This window comes from Penaeus japonicus, unplaced genomic scaffold (genome assembly GCF_977035675.1).
Source record: "Penaeus japonicus unplaced genomic scaffold, GWHDUDI00000001_assembly GWHDUDI00000001, whole genome shotgun sequence".
In the NCBI taxonomy this organism is placed as follows: Eukaryota; Metazoa; Arthropoda; class Malacostraca; order Decapoda; family Penaeidae; genus Penaeus; species Penaeus japonicus.
In genome coordinates this window covers 1,931,064-1,946,007 of record NW_028234403.1, presented here as the reverse complement: position 1 = coordinate 1,946,007, position 14,944 = coordinate 1,931,064, and the positions used below count along the sequence as shown (strand labels likewise).

General features: G+C 34.3%; 1 protein-coding gene across 6 annotated transcripts in view; it reads right to left on the bottom strand.

The window, feature by feature from the left end:
* Positions 1-1,053: 1,053 nt before the first annotated feature.
* The window catches only part of l(1)G0289 (plexin domain containing lethal (1) G0289), a 38,650-nt gene continuing 24,759 nt past the window's right edge, over positions 1,054-14,944 (bottom strand). For 4 of the 6 annotated variants that reach the window (XM_086551100.1, XM_086551154.1, XM_086551198.1 and 1 more), the window contains 3 exons: positions 10,062-10,502; positions 8,063-8,196; positions 1,054-6,925 (listed from right to left, as the gene is read on the bottom strand). In XM_086551100.1, coding sequence (XP_086407226.1) covers positions 6,848-6,925; positions 8,063-8,196; positions 10,062-10,502 — 653 coding nt within the window. In that variant the 3' untranslated portion in view covers positions 1,054-6,847. The remainder of the gene's footprint in view (positions 6,926-8,062; positions 8,197-10,061; positions 10,503-14,944) is intronic. The other 2 variants (XM_086551241.1, XM_086551304.1) reach the window with 1 other exon arrangement.

Here is a 14,944-nt window from a genome sequence, read left to right as displayed (position 1 = left end):
ACATATACATATATATATAAATATATACATATACATATATATATATATATATACATATATATACATACATATATATATACATATATACACATATATATATACATATATATACACATAAATACATACATATTACATATATATATACATATATATATATATATATATATATTATAATATATATATATATATATATATATATATATATTATATATATATATATATAATATATATATATATATATATATAATATATATATATATATATATATATATAATATATATATATAATATATATATATATATATATAATATATATAATTATATATATATATATATATATATATACATACATATATTCTAGACAATCTTTTTGCTTATCCATCTTTTTTTTTTTTGTGTATACATTTATTTATCTTATCAATATCAAGTACAATCCTTCCCCATAGAAGGGAGATAATAGTCATTTTTTGTTCTTTAAACAAAATTTTTCTGCAAGTATATGCATAAACAGCATTGCTGGTCAATGATAGAGAAATTAAATCCTCAACCTAATAACAGGAAAATCTAAATTTCATATTTAATAGTTTTTTCTTTACAATTATTCTGTATGACAAGTAGTAAACTTTATCAGCTAACTTTGACTCTTCATTGCCTTTCATTCATATTTCCATATGTTTCTTAATGCCAGCATAATAATGCAGTCATTCACCTTAAAAACAAACTCAGATTTTCTTTTCTATGATAGAAGCAGATTTATAACAAGTTGCAAGTTAAATTTCATATAATTATTATACACCACAACCACTGCTGTCACATGAGGTTTTATCCTTTATTAACCCTATGACGACGGTGCGTCACACTCGTGTGACACAGCCAAACTCTCGATGCCGGGGTGTCATGCCAGTGTGACGATTACAATGCAGTATTGCAATCGCCCGGCATAGGGGTCTTCGTGTAGCGAGTGCCCCGTCGGGAAAGGGTTAAAGGGATAAGATGCAAATAAATAGCTCTGTGTAGGAAATGTGGGGAAAAGGAAGAGGAAAAAGACTAAGGATATGTGGGTTATATTTATTGGTGTCAACAGGTTGCATCAATGAACATAATTTGTGACAATACATGTGAAAAAGGCTAGTGTTTGGAGTTCAGACAGGTTTCAGCTCTGAAGCTAAGGACTGACTACCCATGTATGCCTAATAATTTGATGCAATTGTAGAATTAATTTCATATTGCATAAATAAGACATTTTTCTCAGCATCAAAATCAACACTGATGATGTTAATAGTAACAGAATATAATTGCTGTATTATTGCAGTGATAATATGATAAACTTAAAATATTGTAAATGAAAACATTACATATATTATAATATCACGGGTCATAATTATCATAATCAATAAAGCAGAAAATGATCCAATAATCATTAATTAATCCATACAAATACTAATAAAAAAAATAATAATGACACTAATCCCAATCATAACAAAAAATAAGAATTTGAAAAAGAACAAGTAAAAATTAAAACAAAGAGCAATAACCAACATAATTATTATTAAGAAGGGGGAACAAAGATAAATTAAAAAATATTAGTATGAGCAGCTGTACCAAGACTTCAGATCCTTTGAGCTATGTTTCTGGTTACATACATACATCATCTATAGCCCACAGAAGTAGGGTAAACAGAAATGGTGCTGGATATGAAAATATGTACATATGTAATGCCTTAATTTTCTACCATTACCTCTAGCATGGTGCCATCCAGGTTATTTTTCCTGCAGTTTTACCACAAACTTTGCCTTTTTCTTACAAATCTATTATCAAGATGTATTTTCTTTCTAATCTCAATTAGTTTTCTGTTTTAAGTTGCTTGCACAAAATTCTAGACAGACTGCAGAATTATGCTACAGATATCAAAGAAGCATCTCAGTACAATCTCAAAGCAAGGCAACACTATATATAGAAAAACAAACAAACAAAAAAAACGCAAGATATAACACATAATAATCCAAAACTAATATCAATTACGCCAATGCTCTCCTTCCATTGCACTTTCCATCACATGCATTTTCGGACAAGTCTCATTTTAAATATTAAAATTACCTATTAACATTACACTAGACAAATTGCCTTGCCTCGGAAGAAAACCATCAAAAGTATTACATCTCTATTATCAAATGAACACAAAGCTGAAACATCATCTCTAGCACACAGTATAATTCATCTATTGTAATATTTTTCCACCTCGCACTCGCTTTTGAAGTTACAAATTACTACTGTAAGTGACTTTTAGTGTTACATATTACTGCATAATTATGCTTGCTGACCACAATGTTAGCATGTACAAGTGATGATGCTAATAAAAAGAAAGGGACTACTCATATCATTAACACTTGTTTTATTAAGTTTACTGGTGACCTAGTTTAAATCATGTATATCCTTAATTGATTGTAAATCACAATCAAATATCAAGACCACAAATTATACGTATGACAATAAAACAATGTTGTGTGAAGATAATATTCAGCTCAAAACTGTACATAACTATACTTCTTGTTGACAGTATTCTTTCTTCAAAACTACATAAGCAGTATATATTGCATTCTTAATTTGTTGCAATATCTCATTATATCCACATCTTTTTTCTATTTAGGCATATGGAGTATATACAAAGAACAAAAGGGGACGGAAAAATGGCAGTTGGTCAGTTACAGGTGTACTTAGGTCCCTACCAAAACACTGGTGCCAAAAGACGACTTTGCGAAGGAAAAACGTTTAATCATTACCTACTTGAAAATTTAGATCTGTCGCTAAAAACCATTAGCAGAAATAATTCACATTTCCAAGGCACTGCAAATCTTCCAAGAACGGCATCTTGTCACAATCTCAAGAAATAAAACACTTGCTAAAATGGTAGTTGAACCTACACGCAAACACACCTGTTCCCTACCTTCTCCAGTCCCAACTACTCAACAAGGCAAGACAGTTAATGATATGGTATTGTGTTGTATCACAGAAGTATATATTGCAGGAAGACAAAGGAAGCCCTTAGGTGTGGTATTTGCATAGTAGCTAATGTTAATCTCTATTAGTATTTTATCAATAAAATTTACATCTGTAAGTTCAATTCTTTGAACTTATACATCAACAGTTGCTATAATGAGCAGCAGTTATTGGTGAGCGTTTTAGAGATGTCTTGAGTGCCAGATCATGTTAAGCTGCTGTAATATTTTAAACTAGATTACTTAAACTATTGCAATATACAGTGGAGTTTATCTACACAGATGCTTTATTATTCTTTACAGTATGCATACATAGTATATTGTTACTGAATCCCAATCACAACATTGGCAAGAATTATAATAATAAAAAAAAAATGTCACTAAGGATATTTAAAACCTCATAACATTAAGTATACTCAAATACACCATTTAGATTATAAGCAATGGCAATGAAACAATCTGTTACTTGATTCCATGTAACAACCAATGAACAGAGAAGTTAGTAATAATTCATCACTGCTAAACTCTTAAAGCTGTTACCAACTTACTATTAGACACACACATAACAAAGATGTTGTATCAGCAAATAATAACCAGAATTAACTCAACAGCTCTTGTTTAGCCAATTGCATAAAAAAAACTAGCACTTGTACACCAATACAGTAGAAACTGCATCGCAGAAAGAAGAAGAAATATACAATTCACATCAAAATTCAAGGAAAATTGGAACAAAAAAATCCAAAGATATGGGACTAATTCTTCAACACACTAATCTGCTTTCCAATATTCATAAACTCAAAAAGGCAAGAAAATAGGGGGGGGGACAATTTCACACAAACAAGACTCCTTGCTTGCTTTCCGATATTCAAATTTGCTTCCGAGGTTTTGACTGGAGCCAAAATTAGACAGTTTCATCCAGTGTCTCTAAACAAGACAAAATGTGGAACAAATAGTTACAACCTCTACCTGCACTGCAATCTTACCTTTGCAGTACCTCAATTACCATTTTACTGTCCATATCTAAGTATTGTCAGATCTTTTTTTCATGTGAAAACCAGGTAGCACTTGATTCTATACATAAAAATAAATACAAAATATCTTGGGTAGCACACACCCACTACTCCAACTTGCAGATTTTCCTTACCCTACAGTGCTGTTCCTGCTATGTCTGTTGAGATTGACACTTTACCTCTCAGAAAAGGATCCAATTTCTACATATATCACAAATCTGGATACAATTCTGTCCTTGCTGATTGAGAGAGAGGGGGGTAATAAAGCACTGTGTATATATATATATATATATATATATATATATATATATATATATATATATATATATATATATATATATATATATATATAAGATAAAGAATAAATCAAAATGATATAAAATCATAATAAATAATAATCATTATTATTATTATCATATTATTCATGATAACAACCCTAATGGACTTCTAGTACAAAAATACTGGGAACCAAACATGTTCAATAACCATCCCCGTTTACTTGTAAGATCAAATATAAAATTAAATTGGATGGGAAAAAAATACCATTACTGTTTTTTCTTTCAATCTAGAAGTTTCACACAGTACATATTTCATCAACACAATTAGGGTATCATGTTAAGAAGGATGACAATCCACAAAAAAAACTACTTTGAGCCTGATAATGCAAGTTCACACCAGGAACACTTGCAACAAAAGAGGACCTAAGCATTCAAAATCATCGACATAACCAATATCAACAGATCCAAGTACCCTCAATTGTACATACCAAAAAGAAAAAAAAAAAAGGCATATATACACAATGATATTTATGGAATCAAGATTTTCCTTTTCTTGCAAGACTACATTACAGCCTGTCTCTAAATGGCACATGCAGTGACAACTTAAAACTGAAAATATCTAAAGCATGGTATGTACAATTATGAAAAGTGCATGATGCTATTCTACACTTTCTTGCTCTCTGAAATATGATATTCGTATTGCATTCTATTGTGCTTTGGTAACTTAAGCTACCATAATTTGTTTCCTTTCACTTTCAGTATTGTTGAATTCCTCTTTCTTCGGTCTTTTAACATGTTTTTTATTTCTCAAGAAGTTACAAAACTTAAAGGGTAAATGCTGTACCATAATATAATATTCACAGTATATTTAAATTTTAGAACTATCAGATCTGTTGTCAATAACTAATGTAATTATACATTCAATAAAAAATTTGCATGGGTCTGGCATCCTTTATAATATTGAACAATGCCTGTCGACTGAAAAGCAATCAGTCTCCATCACAGCATGAAGGACACTACTAAACCAATAAAATTCTCATCGAGGTGGATGCCAGAAATATCACTCGCATAAAAAGAAAAATAATACCAGAAGATGAACAAGTGGTCTTAAACATTCCATTCCCATCACTTAACCATTTCAAAATTTACGTTCATTGTGAACAATCGTACCAGTGCTCAAGAGCCCTCAAGCTTAAGGTTACAACACACTATAATTTTGTTTCCCATGTTCTTCTTTCCACTCCAGCTCACAGTGGAATTGAGGGATGGTGAATTAAAAGAGGATGCAATCAATATTATGTTCCTTATCCTAGAAAAGGCACTCCATAGGAAAGCATTTTGATTACAAGTTAAACATTCCAAAGAGCTCAATAATATCTGGCACAGAGTGTTATCTCAACTTTTAAGATGTGTTCACTGCATTACATGCAAAATATATATCAATAAGTCAATTAACAAAAAATATATACTAAAAGCTCAGACAAAGCACCACATAAACATTATGCATCAAAGATTAACAGCAAATTTCATTTACTTCAGCATGAGCTGTAAAGAGCTGCTATTTCATTACTCTTGTCTTCTCATTATCTTATTTTCCCATTATGAAAACATCAAAAATGTATAAAATATTACACCAAAAACAGCCTTCATGAATGTGACCAAAGAACACCACCACAGCAATTTCAACATTCATGACAGACAAATATGAAGATTGTATACAAGGCAAGGCACTTCAAAAGACGGAAATATGAGATTTCTTTCAGGTTTCTCGAGTCCACTGACTGATTATCATTAATAGCTTCCTCCAAACTAACAACTCCATAGCAAGAAAAAAAAAAATTATATTTGTAGAAGAAAGTCCTTATTTAAACATGAAAATTAAATAAAATAAAAATAATAATAATAATCACTATGATGGTAATAGTAATAATAATAATAGCATAGATTATAATGATGATAAAAAACAGCCTCCTCACTTTAAACTTACAAACATATTCACATGTTTGAAGTTTGAATCTCTAAATGAAGTCCTAAATCTATGACTTGACAATTTAAGAACCATGAAATTTATAACAGAAGTATCTTAAAATCCTCTAAAATGCTTTGAGACTGACAATTAAAAAATCTTAAAACAACAAAAGAATAAGTGAAGGGAAAAAAAAAAAAATCCCAACACAAAGATAAAAGCTGAATCCTCAAAAAACTAAAAGACCCATAAATATAGAGTCCCAATACCATCAATTGATCTTATTTGTAAATATCACCAAGTTTTAGCAGTACATGTGGAAAAAGACGCCATTACCAGAGAAACGAGTGAATTAAAGAGAAACAAAGACTGACACTTAAAGACATTGTTCCCATACCATCTAAGAGGTAGTAACATGTTAAATTGACTGGACATTCCTGTAAACTTCAGGTTCCACTGTCATTCAAGTCGATGTCAGTGTGTAAATAAGCAGATCGAAAGCTTCCAAGGAGCACAAATAGGACTCCACTTGTAGCCATTTCCAAATTCCCTTATAAACTTGCTGTTGAGTGTTTGTGTGTGAATGTTGACTTGTCCTTCACATATGGATGCTGTGAATGGCTGCGGCTGTGTATCTGGCTTCTCCCCTCTTCCATGACCAAGTACTGGGCCGATACTGAAAGAGAGTGGAAAATTCTGATAAGTCAGACTACCTTGGTGAACATACCATCAGAATGAAATTCCAGCAACAAAGTCAAAGGAAGTGTGTTATTATCTATATTTCGCACTAAACCCATTCGCACCGGGCCGATTATTTGCCGGATGCTGCTCCCTCTGTGAAGATAATAAGCGCATGCAGCCTCCAAGTGCTAGATCTCCCTGCATGATACCAAGCTATGCTTCTCAGAGTGCTCTACACCTGCCCGATTTTACAGGATGCTGAGAGGTGTTTTTTGTATTTTATATATATATATATATATATTTTTTTTTTTTTTGACGAGTCAAGAACAATGTATCTATAGAAAACAAGTGTAATGAGTATATACATATATACTATGTAAAATGTGTATTCAGAGGGAGAGATCCCATGGGAGGATGTCATCTTTCAGGAGCAAAGTATTCCCATGATGTGATAGCACAATTGGGTAAACCGTTCCCAATGGGGCTATTTTGGCTCTAAATGGCCAAAATGTCGGGATATTCAAACGCATAAGCCTAATGCATCGAGATTCTTGGCCATACTTGCCGCGTGCGAGTGCTGTGCACCCGCTCACCTGGTGCGCCAGCCTGGATAAAATAACTCGTCCATGGCGTCTGGCCCAAAAACCACTAGCCATGATATCTTGTCACCCGTAGTTAACCCTATGACAACAGTGCGTCACACCCTTGTGACACAGGAAAATACCCAATGCCGGGGCGTCGTGCCAGTGTGACGTTTCCAATGCAATATTGCAATGGCCCGGCATAGGGGTTTTCGCGTAGCGCGTGCCCCGTCGGGAAAGGGTTAATAGATGTAACTGTCGTTACATCAAACTATATTCACTTAACTTATTTTTTAAAATTTGTTCATAGTATTGATAATGAAAATGAAGAGCAAATACAGTATTCCACAAACAGATAAAAAATCCTTTCTTTTTTCTTACTGTAACACTCAATATGCAGGCATTCAGTATATGATATATCTAATGGTGAAGTGGGTATACCTTATATGATCATAATTATTATGGTAAACCTCTGAACCAACAGGAATATCAAATGAATCAGTTAATAACAATAATAAAAACCAATATACAGGCCAACCTGTGGGACTTACCCGAATGAGGATCTGACCCGAAGATGAGTGTGGGAAAAAGTACGCGTAGGCAATCCAGCCTCCAATGCCTAGAACCAAAGCCATGAGGAACACCACACCAACCACAACGCCTACGCTCGAACCTCCATCTTCATCTACAATGGAGGGGGAGGGGGGAGTTGTAGTGCTTTAAATACTGAATGAAATGCATTTAATGTTAATCAACTGATGATAGCTGGCCTGGACTATACTTAAAAAAAAAAAAAAAAAAAAAAAAAAAAAAAAAAAAAAAAATATATATATATATATATATATATATATATATATATAATATATAAAATAAAAATCAGAATCAAAATCAAACAAAAGACATTTTGAAAATATATAAAATATCAATATGGAGGAAATGGGTGCTAAGCATATTTTGAGAGAGAGAGAGAGAGAGAGAGAGAGAGAGAGAGAGAGAGAGAGAGAGAGAGAGAGAGAGAGAGAGAGAGAGAGAGAGAGAGAGAGAGAGAGAGAGAGAGAGAGATTGGATGAGAGGCATTGAATTATAAAAGAGAAAGAAAGAAAGAAAAAAAAAGAGAAAAAAAAAAAAAGAATTAAAGAAGGAAGAGAAGGAGGGGGAGGAGGGAGGGAGGGAGGGAGGGAGGGAGGGAGGGAGGGGGGGGGAGGGAGGGAGGGAGGGAGGGAGGGAGGGAGGGAGAGAGAGGGAGGGAGGGAGGGGGGAGGGGGGGGGGGGGGGGGGGGGGGGAGGGGGAGGGAGAGAGAGAGAGAGAGAGAGAGAGAGAGAGAGAGAGAGAGAGAGAGAGAGAGAGAGAGAGAGAGAGAGAGAGAGAGAGAGAGAGAGAGAGAGAGAGAGAGAGAGAGAGAAAGAGAGAGAGAGAGAGGCATTGAATTATATATTTATATATATAAAAAAAACATGTCTACATAGGCCTATCCATGCATTACTATACATTTTTCATTTAATGTAAAGGATTATTTAATCAAAACACCTATCGATTCTAATTTATATATATACACTTCACACATAATGGAAAGAGTTAGCAAAAAGAATAGAAATACCAAAAGATCATTCCTGTCAAATCTGCTATGAATATCATGTTTGACGAATCACTATTGGTGCTGGAAATAGTGAAACTTGCACAAAAAGCACATCTATAAGTGATATACACAATATAAAGAAATATAATAAAAACATACCAGTATTTACAGTATTAACATATCATACACAGACGATTTGTATTTCACCATTACATATACCAAGAGGTCACTTCCATATAGAATTCTCTTTGCAATGAGCAATTAACTTAAATAAAATAAAAAATATTAGTTCTCTAAAATCAATATGAAAGTGACAATGTCAGGATATGTCAATGTGATAGAAAACTTTTCTTCCTTCTTATATTTTGTTATCAATTAAATAGAGAAAAAAAGAAAAGTAAAAAAAAAAGACATGATTAGATAAAAATAAGACTGCTAACACATCAGTATAGAGCAATTGGGAGTGATCTTACAGCCATAACAAAATTGATGAAACAAACACAACTACAAACACGCAGACACCTTACGCAGATTGTTAAGCTTTACGAAACAAGTCCACCATATGTAATTGACTCGCTCTGAAGAATGTCTAGTTCCTTGTATTTCACATTAGAGTCTGCCATTTCTGACAGAGAGACCCACATAATATATATAAACACCATTTAGGCAGAAGAAAAGCACATCATATCATTTCACACATCATTTACATGCAGTGACATTTAAAAAACTTACACCATATGTTTATTTTTTAGCTGGACTATCTATCAACATGGTCACACAGATCATTCCAAAAGGAGAAGAAACAAGAAAGATAACAAAGCCAGAATGCAGTTAAAAATCATACAGAGGTATCAACAGTAACTTAAAAAAGTGCCTAGAAGGCCTTGTTGAAACAGGGACACGTGCAACACAGTTCCGCAGTGCAAGTGCAACACAGGCATTTACACTAAACCTCCATGCATACCAACTCTACCTCTCCCAGATGTGTGAGCTAAAGTATCTGGCTCTCCGTCCGTTACTATCCCTTTGCTGCTGTCCGAGGCATCCAGGGCAGAATGGGAGCCTGGGTAGGGCATGGAAGGATAACCTGGGAAGGCATTGGGGGAATAGGAGGCATTGACTGTGTCTGAGGGAGCTTTGGGAACTAGAGGGTTATAGGAGGAGGAGTTTGTGGAGTTTTTGTTTCCCTTATTGGATGAAGAGGAAGTGTCTGTGTTCGGATCTCTGTTCTGTTTGCTGCCAGTGCCTATGTCTGGGTCATTGGTGTTGTCTTGATTTCCAGTACTGGCATTGGCACTGGATGTGTTAGAATGCACAGGAGGGGTAGTGGGAGTTGGAAGGTTGGCAGAGGAATTCTGCTGGCTGGGGCTGTTGCTTCCATTGTTGTTGTTAGTGGCAGAGGAAGAGTCTGAGCCTGTGAGAAGAGACAGTCAGTGTCTGCCTTTTACAACTGAAGAAATTGTGCATTCTATCCACTTATTTACTCTTAACATCATGGAAGCAATATCCTTTAATGCCTGAAAGGACATGAACATGACCAATACAAACCAACCTAATGAGTGAATGGAAAGACTGACGTACGGAAACTGATTAATAGCTTTTAGTGAAAATGCAAACAAATCAGTTACCTTCCTGAGCTTGGAGTCCATTACTTGTCTCTGCACATGGGGTACTTCACAAAAAACATTCCAAAAAAGTATGAATTCCAAACCAAACAGATTAAATAAAAGAGAAAAAAAGAAAAACACTCCGTAAGCAAATGCAAACTTAACCCGTTAATGGTGGGGTGTTTTTGGTTCAAATTGGTCTATATGCTGGGGTATTTCAAGTGGTATTTCACCCACTCTGACCGTGGCTGACTGTTATGTGCCTGATCACCCGTTCATACGAAAAGCCATGACAAAATATCTCGTCCCCGGAGGCAAGTAATGCCACCACTTGATGTGATATCTTGTCGACCAGCGTTAACGGGTTAAAAGAAGGAAAAATGAAAATAAAAATAAAAATTTACTACCTTAAGGGGAAGTCCCTGCCATTCTTGGACTTGGGGAAAATACTCAACATGCAAGTCAAATAAGGAAAAAACATCATGGGGGTATCTGTTCAAATATGTAGCTCGTATTCAGATTACATAATGACAGAAGAGTTATTAATTTATCTATTTTCTTTTTTACACATCCCAAAAACTCTGAAGCTGCTGAAAACATCCTTGAGACATTTGAAGTCATTACTGACAAATTTAGATATACATTAGTTTTGTGAATCAAACCTACTAAATGACATGTACATAAGAAAAAAAAAAAAGAAAAAAAAGAAGAGATCTATAATATTTTGCTCTTTATGTACTACTCTTAAATGATACAACAGAATTTCTAAACATCTCTAATGTACCAAGAATGAAAAAGTATTTGCTAATTTGTATTATGCCTGACAAAGGTTGAATGAATATATCTTCTATTGTAAGTTTTACATCAATCAAGATATTATATTTATTCCAAAGGATATATCAGTAATGTGACTCAGGGAAATAGCATTAATCCATTAACACCCGGGCAGTTTTGGCCATCTTGACAAAATGTGTGGGCCTACCCCTTTGGCCTATTCCCCCACTGAAGCTGTGATTACCTGCTGTGTATGCACGCTGGCTGGCCAAATGAAAAGCCATGATGTGATATCACATCCCTGGCGGTACGTGCTGCCGCCACATGACGTGATATCACATCATCCGTCTTTAACAGGTTACCCGAAGGCACTGCAGACTTTCTCCCACCCCTCTTCATTTTTGGGTCATATCTTTGCCAAACAAGAAATTTACTATTCAAGTCTGGTTTAAAGGAGATATACCCATTAATCAATAGTTCACAATACTTTTACTTTGATCTGTAGCCTGATGCATTCAGTTATTCTCTTTAGAATTCAGGATTCAGAATTCCATAACCTATAACTCATCTAGTTTGGTCCAAATGTGACAAACTGTTATAGTTATGAGTGGGACGCAACATCTCCATCAGAGATCTTCAATGTCACAACAGCAATATAAGAAATCAATAAAAGACAGTAACATGATTTAATACCAGCATTAATTCCCTAAGTAATAGCAGAACCAATTATAAATGCTTTTAACCAACAAAAATTACCATATCAAGAACTAATTAACAGAATAAGACAATATTCCATTAAGTAAAGTAACTGATGGGAGTCTATAAACCTAATAGATATTGAATTATAAACTAGGATACTGGGTAGAGTTTTGTCACAGGCTATTTGCAAAGAAGTCTCTCTTCCAGGCTGTGGACCTTTTCAGCCACATCTGAAAAGCAAAAGTCGTAAAACCCATGCTGCAAGAACAACATCGAACCCATTCACATCAACTCAAAATAAAAAAGATTGTCTAGAAACACGTGTCAGCAAGAATCACATGAGCAACTCTTGTATTTAGTTAAAAATCTAAATGTGTCTTCCACCTGATGATATGATATACTTTTAACCCCTTCGACACGATGACGCGTATACTGCGTCATCGCAGCGCTCGCGTCAAATCCGAGGACGCGCATACTGCGTCATGGCTCAGTTCTGGTGGAATTGAGTTTTCTTTCTTCCAGATACTGTACGAGATCTTTCAGAATAGAGGTCGGATATGATACGATATATTACTTGACTTTCATTATTAATAATTTATTACATAAGAGTGGGATTTGCTTATACCAGGGGAGGCATTGATGGGCCCTGCTAGCAATCATTTTATTATTTATTTATGGAACATTATGTAAAAATATAAAACATATTATGATTAGTTTACCATACTATTTCAATCGTTTTCTTTGGTTATCTGAGTGAGGCCTCCCACCAAGGTCACTCTTTCCATCTTCCTCTCAACCCATGTAAATAACTTGTCACATGCACATTAGGGTATTTCAATAATTGGTGATTTTTGAAAAATCATTCAAATTCACGGGGACTGTTCAGAAGTAGGCTCCATTTATTTTTTCATGACTAGTGATACCATTTTTATTTGTTTTTATCAATATTTACCTATTGCACTTTTTATTCAAAGATACGAAAAAAATTATTAAATAATTAGATTAGTCTGGGGTGAAATTCCCGTTTTCTGTATTCTCATCGTCATTTAAGCAGTAATACTTAACGATGTATTCAGATTAAGTTGATTTATTTAATCGTGTATAGTATAATTCGAGTTTTTAAGATTATTTTTTCTACAATTAAGCATAATATTACACATGGTGAAAGTATATTACAAACTAGAAACGTATTTTTTATTGGCAATATCTATAATATGCAACAACTTCTCACATGTACTATATTCCCCTATCCGCAATTACCATGTATTTGATATCCCATATATAATGGAACAAAGGAGAACTAAACACTCTTTCCGAAAAAACTGGGACATTCAAAAACTTTTCTGTGGTGAGGTTCCACAACTTCTCATAGTAAAAATTGTACCAAATTCGATCCTTCGGGTTTGGCTGGTTTGTATATCCAGCTTTTTCCGATTCCATTTTCAGCATACCAAATACCTCATGTATGCTGTCAGCATCGTGAGAGAGTGGCATGAAAATGACATCTGTGTTATGCAGATATCTACTGATGGATGCAAAGTAGGATTTGTCAAACCCTAATCTGATCCCTACTTCTGAACACATTTGAGATGCCCCAAATGCTGTCTGAAATATTGTCGGCTCTGTACTAATGACAGCTTTTCGCCAGCAAAAGAAATGGATCTTGGAGAACTCGAAGATACCTTTGATAAGAGTAGGGTTCTTTTACAATGCCCCCAAGCATCTAATCAAATTGTCTTTCAAGCCAACTTTTGTCTTGGATGGCAAATCAGCATTTTCAATACTTCATAATTTATCAAATACAACATCAAGTGATATACAAACATGTAATGATGAACACATATAACCTAACCACCTAACACCAACTGGCACAAATATCCTAGACAATATTATGTTTTTTTAATTCTTTTAAGGACTCAAGACAAAATAATTTTGCATGTCTGTTCAGTAGTTCATGAATGCTTACCCGTCAATAGCATTAAAGTTAATTGGCCACTGAAAACGGACCTCATCATTTATATCCTCATAAAAATCAATCACTTTTGTTAATTCCCTGAGGTTATGACATGTTTTTATTCATATTGGTTATCTTCAATGAAGCTAGAGTGTCATCTCTTTTACCAATAGTTGCCTGCCTTTTCTTGTGGAAAATGGTAGTATCTAAAGGAATCAATCTGCTGTCAAGACCTACTACTTGAGAAAAAAAAGCATCAGTAAAATTTGTTGCATTATTTCCGTGGTGTATTTCCGTTTCCCTTCTGGCAGTCATCAGGAGTGGATAAATCTTCTAAGGTTGAGGAAGATTAAGTTTCCGTTGTCATGTTCATCATCTGTATCGTTTTCACACATTCCTGAATCTCACTCAGTAATTTATTTGCCAGACTACATTTCCTCTTATTTCTGTATTCCTTCCTTTTAGTAGGCTTTATGGTCAGCAGAACCAGTGGATGCAGCACATCCATTTAACTTTGCTTCATACCACTCGATGTCTTCTTGTAGCACTCTCTCGGTTGTCTTTTGCCTTCAAAAGATACGATTTCAGTACCAATAAACGAAGCTTTCAAACTCTTCTCCTGTGTATAATAATATACTTTCTTTATGTTAAGTACTTTTGTGATGGCCTTTAGTTTAGTAATAGTCTTCAGTCCAAATTTCTGATATAATTCTTCAATTTAGTCACAAGTTTCAAAGCAATTTGTCGTCCAGAAAAGTTTGAATTTCAATCAAACACTTTCAGCGAATTATATCGTGCCAATATATCACAAACAAGTAGCAA